This window comes from Teleopsis dalmanni, chromosome 1 (genome assembly GCF_002237135.1).
Source record: "Teleopsis dalmanni isolate 2A chromosome 1, ASM223713v2, whole genome shotgun sequence".
NCBI lineage: Eukaryota > Metazoa > Arthropoda > Insecta > Diptera > Diopsidae > Teleopsis > Teleopsis dalmanni.
In genome coordinates this window covers 143,079,229-143,090,912 of record NC_051846.1, presented here as the reverse complement: position 1 = coordinate 143,090,912, position 11,684 = coordinate 143,079,229, and the positions used below count along the sequence as shown (strand labels likewise).

Below are 11,684 nucleotides of genomic sequence, written 5' to 3'. Positions count from 1 at the left end.
TATTTCCTGATAGCTTGCGTATCTCTGTCTCAATCAACCAGTTGCTAAATTTCATCGTTAGTGACTGATCGACCAGAGCGAGTTATATTTTTAACATCAAAATTTCCGGATCGGAATTGAGCAAAGCACCGCTGGGTCCAGCGTTCAGTCACAGCACTTCACCGTAAACTGCAGATATTTTTCGGTGTGTTTCTGTCGAATGTTTTACAATAAAGCATCGCTTAGCAACAACTTACACAAATGACTTCACAACAAATGTCACCATTTCACATAATTGGATTTATGTTTTCAGATATATGGGTGGCAATTTTATAGATTGACAAAAAATGACGAATACTTTTTGCCTAACATAAAAAATTTAGTTATGTTCTTATATAAATTAAAATCGGCTCTTTGTGTCATTTCGGTGTTTCGAGGTTAAAAAATCCAGTTCCTTATGATTTCTTTAAAAATAATTTAAAAAATAGGATTTACATCCTACGTGACATATACTGGAATAATAATTAAAGTTAGAAGATCACGTCACGCATTTCATTTATATATGAATACATCCATTGGTTTATGAATAAATATATTAAAAAGTCATATTCTCATATGTATTATTTTGAAGAGCTTTATTTGAATAACCCGTTGATCAAAAAATAAAACTATATATTTTATAATTTCCTTTTCCGTAGTTATCTTTAAAAGCACAAAATACTTCAATGTTTCCAATAATTTATTATCAAAATACTAGGTATATATAAGTTTTTATTATCTTTAGATGATATCAACAAAGAAGAGACCTATTCTCTTAGCTTTGGTCTACTGACACATTTCCGTCTTAGCGAATGTGCAACTGGCACACTTATATTTTAATTATCTTAATCAATTTTATTCTATATTTCTTTTATTAAAATTCACTTAAATAAGCATCTTCTCATCCTTAAAAATTTTGGAAATTTTAATTTTTAAATAAACCATTCTTTTTATAAAAACATACTGAATACTAAGCTGTTCCTAATACTTCTTAAGACAACTTACAAGTAAAACAAACATATTAATTAGATTATAATTAAAAATATAATACTTTTAATAACAATAACTACTGTTTCGTAACTATGCAATAATTTAGTACTTAACATTACTTAATAAAATATAATGTATAATATTAACGAAATCAATGTGCTTTGGCTTTGTATGAAATTTTCCATACTTCAAATAAGCAAATTGTCGAATGAAATCGGTAGAAAATAGCTAATGGCATTGCAATATGCGTAATGATGGTCCAACCCCAGACGCCAAAAAATATCAAATTGGTTTCGCGGAAAGCAGCACGACCCTTTATCAGCGTATTTATGAACCATATTGCTATGTTTGCCACTAGTAAGAATGTGATGATTTCACGGCCGGGCTTCTTGCGTTGCTGCTTGGCGCCCTTACAACGCCGGTGACTAGCGTGAAGGATAAACATTGTTTGCAGCGATGTTTGTGCCAAGCCAAATGTTTCCGCAATTATACCTTCAATACGATCCGGCACTGAGTCCCACTTTGAGAAGTAACTGCCCATAATGCTGAACATTCCATAAAGATATACACCTGTCTGTGCTACTATTAATAGCAGATTATCCAATTCCATGGAATGATGATCTTCGCCAGAAACATTCACATACTTTAAATCACGCATCACAATCAAACCTTTAAGAAAAAAGAAGACTTTAAGTGGCAAAATTTTTATAAATAAGTCAGCAAGTTATAATTACCTGAAACTACGGCTATTCCACACAACAAATACATAACTGTTTCCCACAGAGTAACTTCCTGTGTGGCAATTAGTTCGTATCCCGGCTGCGTGTATAAAACGAAATACATTATCATTGAAATAATTGTCATTACAATCACAAGTATTCCAAAAAAGAGACCACGATGTGATTGTGAGCAATCTACAGAGAATTGATGTGCAGGTTTCTGTACAGCAGGCTTAATAGAGTGCTTGCGTGTCTTATCAATATCTGGTATAGATTTGACTGTTTTCCACATTTCATACAAGATAACGGCACAGATAAGTGAATACTCAATGGTGCAAGGAAAGAGGAACGGTGAAACCTCTTGCACTAATGCGCCCATAATGTTTGTTCGTGTACAGCTGGCCGAGTGACCAGGTGACAAAATGGTTTGATTAGCTATTATTGACTTCGTTGTATTCGATATAAAATGTGCGGATACTGGTACAACTGGTCCAACCTTAACATGATGCTGTGGTACATGTAGAGAGGCATTAATTGCAGTCCAATTAACACCACCATTGAAGCCACTCGTCAAGGCAGGATCATGTGCCGGATCCACGTCATGCAATCCGATGTGGAAAATTTCATGCTTTGTTTCTTCAACTAAAACATAAAGCCATTCGCACAGATTCGTTGCTACCATATGCATCAAACCGAAACGCGAAGTCACCTTGTGACGTGCCATATCAAGATATGTTGTATTAAGGAAGATAAACTGCACTTGTGCAATACACAACACCATACGGCAGATTGGAGTGATTGCTACAAATATATTTCGACAGCCTGGTTGGCCATTTAACTCAAAAAATTGTCCAAACTCCAAGCCTGAATAGACCATTGTGCCAATAGCGAATGCAATAGCGCCAACTCTTAGGTAGAAACTTCCGAAATGTGTTACTTTATGTTTTAGATGAACATTGCTACTTCTTTCATCTGAAATTAAGATTTTAAATAAGTATTTATAGTAGAATTTCTAAAGAAAAAACAATTTTGATCTAGAAAAGCTTATACTTATGCAATACTCTTGAGAAAGCATAACATTGAAAATTCTTTGTAAGATGATAAATAATTTAAATACTTTACAAACAAGGGCAAACCACTATATTAATCTGACCTCAGTATCGAGTGTTTTTTTTAACTGCAAGAGAACTTAAAATGATAGTACAAGACAGAAAAATTTTTCGGATGAAGCGTTTTTTATTGTAATCTGATAGTTAATTTTATGTCATTTATATTTTGGATATGATTTCTGACATATAATATATCCATCGCGGCTACAAGTTAAATGGTCCATAATTGTAGTCTTATGACGGCAATGGTGGCTTCAATATTTGCATCCAATGCTTTAGGAGTTACTAGTTTGGGGTCATAAACCAATGACTTAACATAACCCCATAAAAAGTAATCGGTAATCGAGAGGCGTTAAATCGCACGAACCAGGGGGTTCGTGCGACAATTAACAGAAGTTCTCAATGAATCGATTGTTAAGTGCGCTGTATTGCAAGTTGCGCCGTCATATTGGAACCAAATGTCATTGATGTTTAACTGATTAATTTATGGCAAAAAAAATTCAGTCAGCATGGCTCGATACCGCTCACCATTCAGCGTAACGGCATATCCTGCCGATGATGGCGTCAACGTGTAAATCGCACCAAACAATCAATTTGAATGGATGTAACGGTGATTTGTTAACGACTTGAGAATTATCTTGAGAAAAACGATCAATAACCTCGGTAATTGCTTGTTCTCTAGGTCGATTATGTTGACCGTAAAATGAACGAAATCCTTTATAAACTAAGTAAATTTCTACAATATGGAAACGTTCTTCTTCCTAAACAAAAATATCAACACAGTTTAACATTCTCAACTGTCACTCATTCATTCTAGGTTATATTTTTTATGAGATAGAAAGCATAAACTATAAGTACTATATTCATTTAAAATATGTCTTTATTAATGTTTATAAATAAATAGACCTATAACAAAAACAAGGTCCTTCCTTGAATAAGATATTTAAATTTAAATTAATTGTTTACCATATAATACATGATATATATAATAAAAATATTGCATATAAATTTAATGTGAAAGCTTTAGAGTTCAGTATATTTATATCATAGCTTAATTGGTTTTAATATTCAATTATAATACTAAATCATATAACATATTTACTGATCTACATAAAAATTTACTTACGAAAGTTCTTCAGTGCCTTAAATAATGTGCGATTTCGAAAAGCGGATATATAAAGAAATATGACGAAAATGATGCTACCAGCATAGAGATAAACATAAAAGCCTTGATAGACGTAATTTGGTATTTGATCTGAGATCACTTCGGTTATGGGGAAGCAGAAACCAAGCAGTACTAGTAATTTGCAATAAGTGGCAGATAGCGCTGCAGAAAGTGCATCACTAAAGCAGAAAGAAAGAAAAATTATTTTTTTTATTTTAAGAGAATTACGTGAGAATTATAGATCACTGCATATACTTACTTGCCCTGTCTTCTATTTTTGATAAGTGATTGTTTTGCCATATAACCTTTAGGACCCGTGTCATTTCCTCCAGTGCCACCATTTTGAAAATTGATTGTTGCCGTACTACCAGTTGCGGTGCCATTGAGGGAACTGTAATGTGATATTTGGGAATATATTTGTTAGTATCTCTTAGAAATTAAAAAACAAATAAATGGATTTTAAAACCTGTACCCTGCATTGTATGGAGACTTTGTTGAGTGACTACGATCTTTTTTAGCTCCACCATATAATAATGATGGTCGAGTTAAGATTTCTTGCAGCAAGACAGATGGTCTTCGTGAAACTTGTAAGGTTGGCACTACTAACGAAAAGCCGGAACTATCGCGATGCATTGGTGTTGGATTGGGTATGAGAGCTTGACGTGCGTTTGATGTTTCGACTAATTCAAAATTACTACCTTCTGATGATTTGACCAACGGCGATATAGGATGTGACATAATAACCAAATTTTGGTTTGTGCAGTTATCACAGGGATTTGGTGTGTAGTGAACAATCGTTGTCGTTAGCGGTGAAATCGGCTTTTGGTAGAGTTTAGCTAATGAAGCGGATTTTCTCGGAGGCAATGCTATGCTCTCGCTATTATCAATGGAAATTTGTTTGCTAATAGCAATGAGAAAAAACTATTTAAACTTAGTTTGTATAAGGAAAAAGTGAGTTAGAGAGAAGAAGTGTTTTGATGCAACAAATTAGGTAATGGTAGCATGCAGGGAGAGGTAATTAAGATGACAAGCTTTTTGTTAGTTGTGTGTTATAAATCAATATTAAAATCATCATACGAGAAAGAGTTAAGGGAATGATAAAATGAGAAAATGAGTTTATTATTACTGACAATCATTATGATAATAAACTAATAATATAAATGTAAAATTTTGCAAATGTTAGGGTACACATAGGTATATGTTATTAGAAGGATATTCATCTATTTGAACGAAACTAGTCCTACAAATATTTCGGTAATTTAATCAAACTTAAATTTTTTTGTAATTTTATTTTACATTTAAACTAACATATAAGGTGCCAAGTGTCAAAAAAAGTTCATATAATGACTCTTATCTCTTGTAGAAAAACAGTACGTAATTCCCATCATATAACGATCACAGGAAAAGGATGTGTTATAGAAAGAAAATTTTGTCTTCAATTTGACATTTCACTTAAACTACTGGAATATAAGCTAATTGAGGGATTTGCAATGAATGTTTTGAAGTAAAACAATTTTAATAACCTTCTTCTCGGTTAATGTTAAAAATGACCTACCCCATCCATCCCATACATTTTTTTTCATTCTCCAATTAATAAAGCCTTTCACTTTCTTAAGCTGAATAAGTCGATTACACCCCGTATATGCATATCAAAATCACGAGTGAGAAGTAATAATATTGATAAAATATTTAACATAGTTGGAAAGAAAAAATATTACTAAACAATAAGTATTTTTATATTTCTATACTTTATTATATATCTATTGCAAAATATCCTTTTGCACGTACTACTACTAATCTTCATTCGCAAAATTTTTTAACAAATTATTGATGTATACATATATCGAAATACATTGGACTCCTAAATTTCGCATGTGTAGATCATTAGAAGATATAAAAAACTTCATATTTGATTAATATATGAAGTCCATCAAATTCTTTACACGTGATTTTAATTAAATCGCATTATAATTTGATAAAATTAAACATGATAATGATAGCTCAAATATGTTAAATAAAATAAAATTGCAGACAAACTATCCAGACAATAACGAAGCTTTTGAAAAGTAATTGGAACTGCCGAAAATCAACTTTTGATAACCGATTGTACAATATCATAATAACTAACAATTCACTACTAATCTGAGATACAATTAGCGAATTGATAGATAAGTTTTTTGTTATTCAATTTGAAGCAACTTTTCTAAGAAATCGCTAAAAATTGATATTATTTAATGTTGTTTAAAAAGTTTTTAAATGACTATTTATTAGTTCCAGATTATAAATCTGTCTATAATAATATTAGAAAGTTGGGAACTAACAAATAAAATTATACTTCTCCAGATCTGTCAAATCAAATAATTTTAAACTGACTGTAAAGCCTCGAAAACATAATAAGTCTTTAGAATTATTATTATTAGCATTTAACATGCTAAATTCCTGTAGATGATTTCATCGAAGTAACGTGTTAAATGGTGCTGTGCATAATGTACATAATTATTAAAGTATAAATTAATGAAAATGTATTGTATATATTAAATATTTTTACTTCTTTTGAATAGTGTTTTATTTCAATAATATTAATAAATCATATTGAAATATAAAAAGGAATTGCATTTCTTAACAATGTTATTTTTGAGATGAAGAAAATTAATTTAAAAAATTTTAAAGATTTTTTTAAATATTCATAGACTGGCTGCCGTTGTAACTACTTATTTCATTTAACAACTCCAATTCTAACAACTGCATTTAACTTATTATATTGCAACCCTGTTTCATTTTAGATTTATTATAATATTACAACAGTTATCGTAATCAAAAGACTATAGCTCGTTAATACTCCATTTATTACCATATATTCCTTTATGAAATAAAGAGGATACATTGTAAGCAGAAATAATGAAAACATTGTTTAAATATTAAATTTTCCAGCTTTTCATTTCTCATTAAAATTTAACGAAACTTTCTTTCAGCAAGAATAAATTAATGGTTTTCAACTTTTGAGTACGTCTCAAAAAAAATTTTAAACTTTTATTTTCTTAATGACCATTAAACTATAATTGCATATTTTATTTATTGGGTCATACGCAACAAACCCATGGAACCCGGCGAAAAGACAGGCTTAATACAGCATTGCGAAAAACAATAAACACTAAAACTGACAATTCATTTAACGAGCTCAGACAACTGACACAGAATAGAAATAGATAGAAATCATCTATTCGTTCCTCTACAAAAGGAAAGAAAGAACGAACGTTCAATACGAGAAAACATAGGTCACAACTATTTTCACTGGAAACCCAGACAGATGAAAAGAACTTGTTTCTAACATATTCTTAGCAAGTGTTCTTCCTATTTGTACTCATAACTCATAAGAAAAATATTTTACTTGGATATATCTCTCTGACTATTAAACTTAATAAGTGAAAATACCAGTACTGTAAACTTTCTTGTGTCATAAACATTCTTTAAAATATAATCCTGTTGACACACTCCTATCATATGAAGAATTCTAATTTATAAAAAAAAATTATGAAAAGGAAAAAAATAAAACTTAACATCCATTGACGGAAAGAATATAGATGAATATAAATATTAGGTTACTTAAAGTTTTTCAGTAACTCTTAAAAATATGGACATGTTTTTTTGAATAATGTATTGCTGAGTGTAGTTATAAGAGATAACTATGACAATTATGATTTATATCCTGATTTAATAGATTACCAATGCGCCGGCTTTGATACCCTCAATTTATTTTCAAGAATAATTTAAGTAAATATCGAAATTGAACAAAATGTCTATAAAATAGTTAGGTATTATTATGCATTTGGAAAAAATTTTGTTGCATAAAAATATATATATTTATATAACTTTCGATTCTTTATGTACTTTAAAAACTTTCTTCACAACTAAATTGAACCGTTTCGTAACCGTTTCGTAACCGCTAAGTTTAAAGTTTTCCGCAAAACTGAACAAATTTTGGACGAAACTATTATGTGTTCAAATTCTAAGTGGTCAATGTCTTTGAAAGTGAAAGAAGATACATAATTGATATAGCTGACATTGTCAATGATGATATGATTGATTTCTTTGTATTCGATGTGGATTAGTTTCCAAAAGCGAAGATAGCAAAAACACGATACAGACCAACACAAACGGAAAGTTCAAGTTCGGTTGAAGACCACCACTTGCAAGGGAATCGCTGATTTAAGTACTTGTGTGATAAAAAAAAAAATAAATGAAAATTACTTATATAATTTAAAATTAAAGTCTCATTTTTTTGTTTTGTTTTGTTTTTACACTGGCGTTTTTTGCTTTTATCAGTATTTATAAAGTAATTTTACTTTTTTATAATTGTAAATATTTGTTCAACATTTAAAAGTGTATCATCCATCAATCAATGATTATATTTTTTTACAAACACATAAATATGATATATACATTTATACATTTAAAAAATGTTCATACTTTACAAATATTTTTGTTTATTTTTTATTTATTTGCATTATTTGAATTACTTTAATGTTTATTTCAATTTATATTAAAAGTGGGACGTAGTAGACATTGCAATAGAATTAAAATATAACTCCCATTACTGTAGCAATGCAGATTGAGTGTATATATATCATATATAACATTGTAATGTTTTTTTTTTATTTTATTTTTGGCAAATGAAAAATACAAGTCACACCTTCGATTTATTCTTATATAACAACTATATTTCTCTTAATAAATCTAAGAGTGACTATTTCAACTTCTTGTTTGTGCTTGTCACGTACACCCCCCATTAAATGAATGTTGGTAAATGCCGACATTTAAGTTTATAAAACTTATAATTATAACTTATAATTATACTTATAATTATATATTATTTATAAAAATTTTTATACATAAAATATTATTTATATAATATTGATCTCGCCCGTGCGACGAATGGAGTAACATTAGCATGACTTTCTCAGCATTACGTTCCTAGATGCCTCTACGAAAAGAATAGTATTGAAATTTAATAATTAAAAATATAAATATAATTAATTAATTAATTAAATTCTTTTACAACTGGTTAATGATTTCGTTCTAACATAAACAAAGCAAGTAAAATTGTTAATAAAAGTTTTCATAGCAAAAGTAACAAAACTCCAGAAAAATATGCGAACAAAAAAAAAACTCAAGTACGGCTTTGGATCAGTTGGTTAAGGTGCGCTGATTCTGAGCTTCACATATAGCAGGACCCGAGTTCGAATCCTGGTACTTGCAGTCTCAAAAAAATAATTATAATTAAATACAAGAATTATATCCAAGACCACTGATGATGGGTATTTGGCAATACTCGAAACAGTAGTTCACTACTCTCTTTTTAAAATTTTTTATTTATTTGTGGACCTCATAAAAATTTCTACCAAATAGGATGTGATAAAGCCAATTATGTCAAATCCGTCCCATTTGTAAAAGAATGACTCATATATCAAGTAGTCTTTATTTTAACCAACTTCTGAAAGTAAACCCTTCATCCAGGAAATGAAAAATATACATATACGAGAGTGAATCTATTAACCACGTATATGAAGGTCACCCATAAAAAACTTTCGTTGAAAAAACATAAATATATCATCAAAAAATATCATCAAAAAAATTATAAAAAAGAGATTTTCTACAAAAATTATCAAATATTTGTTTAGAAAATTAATATTATTTTAAGAACAAAAATATTTTACGCATTAAATTATTCTGTTGTTATGTTTAAAAAATCGAAAAATGCTTACGATACTTGGACGAATAATTTTTAAAAAATTTTGAATATATTAAAGCTTAAAGTTTTTCAGGCAGACCTTCGTCATACATTAGTTTTATCGAATAAATCATCAAATTCAAAGTCTAAGTGATGTGAAAAAGTGCAAGTCAATAATACTAATTGTAGGTTCTATACTACTCTTTATCGCAACAACAGGGCTTGGAGACATACTCTAAGCCCAGAAGGGGGCACAATAGACCCAACGGTCACCTTGCCACAGCCTATATCAATAATGATTGGTTTATAAAGTATATTGGTTAATATACTTGGTAAATACATGCAACACTTCAAAAAGACGTTTAAAAAAGCAAGGTGCAAAATTAAAAAAAAGAAATTAAGATAATTAAGATAATAATTAAGATTTTATTTTAGGTGAATCGAAATACACAGAGTAGGTGCAGAAACATAATAAATTTTGTGTGCATTTACAGAGAAACTAACAGAAGTTCAATTCGTTAGCCACGCGGTAAATTTTTTACTAACCAAAATATGCCAACTGATTTGTTGTATTAGGACGATTCTCAGACATTTTAAGATGTCTCCTAAAGTCTACAACTAATGATGTAAGCGTCACTCTGGTAAAATTCAAAATTAATGAAGATTCAAGATGAACTTAAAAAATGATTGCGGATGAACTAATCTTCAATGCTCTGGCTGTAGTGGAAATATTAAGCAATCATATTTAAAAAAGAAGATACAAATTAGTCGATGGGTTTCTTGAATCTTGACTAAAGCGGCATATGCATTTTGCGTATGTAATGAAAGCTGGTTTCATAACCGCGTCTCAGATATAAAGCTATATCCGGTGGCACCAAGAAGTAGTAATCTAATCTTTAATACCAGACAATAAAAGTCAATAACAAACATAATGATGTCAATATACTTTACCGAAGGTAAAGTTGTAGCTGTTTTTGCTCTACAGACTAAATAGATGGTAACTACTGAATAGTATTGTAAAACCAGCTTATCACAAGTTTTTCCAAATTTATCGAGAAACTGAGATGACTCACGATTACCACTGATACCAGTATTTAGTATATATTATAATTTATTTTAAATGCAATAAGTATTTACAACAAATTGTTTATAACTTATTGTGGCTAATTTTATTGCTTACAATTTAATTTATTTTAAAATTTATTAAAAGAAATGTTAAATACTTTCTATTCGTGGTAATTGTTAAATCGCTTAAATATTTTATCAGTTCCATCCACATGTCGTCTGGCCAAGAATTACTGCCAAATTAATAAATTACTTTAACGTTTACATATCAAGCACCCAATAATTTTGCGCTAATTCCAATGTAAATACCAATTAACACTTACGTGTGAATAATGGTACGAGTAATCTTCGGCGGAAAAGTAATTCACTTAGGACTTTTGTTTTCAAAATATCATTTACTTTTTATTTGATAAAACGCATTTAAAAAAAATTGTTTTATAAATTTTCAAACATTTAATTTAAGCTAATTAACTTCACTGATTGGTTGGTGCGAAAATAATATGATGTAATGGGAAATTTGTTATTTAAAATAACATTTATCATATGTTATAGAATATACAGATAACACCTTACACCTTTCGTATTATAATAAAAGTTACTGTCACACTCCAATAGGACTATGTTATTTTCTTAATATAATTATTTATATTTACATAAAAATTTAAAATTTACACTAATCAGTGCTATAAAAATATATATTTTCTACATTAAGAGACATAGAATAGTTTATCTTAATCAAATAGACTTTGAGCTAATGTAAAATAGCTATAGTATATATAATATTATGATTATATTTGCAGGTGTGACATTCGTCGCCGTTATTTACAGCTATTTTATAACAGGCTAAAATAATTGTAAACATTTAACATATATATATATATACATCCTAA

At 29.5% G+C, this 11,684-nt stretch overlaps 1 protein-coding gene across 2 annotated transcripts in view; it reads right to left on the bottom strand.

The window, feature by feature from the left end:
• Window positions 1-1,093: 1,093 nt before the first annotated feature.
• The window catches only part of LOC119669150 (proton channel OtopLc), a 28,122-nt gene continuing 17,531 nt past the window's right edge, over window positions 1,094-11,684 (bottom strand). Inside the window, exons 2-6 of one of the 2 annotated variants that reach the window (XM_038078950.1) lie at window positions 4,474-4,902; window positions 4,261-4,392; window positions 3,963-4,180; window positions 1,743-2,699; window positions 1,094-1,677 (exon numbers count right to left, since the gene is read on the bottom strand). In XM_038078950.1, the coding sequence (XP_037934878.1) occupies window positions 1,160-1,677; window positions 1,743-2,699; window positions 3,963-4,180; window positions 4,261-4,392; window positions 4,474-4,902 (2,254 nt within the window). In that variant the 3' untranslated portion in view covers window positions 1,094-1,159. The remainder of the gene's footprint in view (window positions 1,678-1,742; window positions 2,700-3,962; window positions 4,181-4,260; window positions 4,393-4,473; window positions 4,903-11,684) is intronic. The other variant, XM_038078951.1, reaches the window with a different exon arrangement.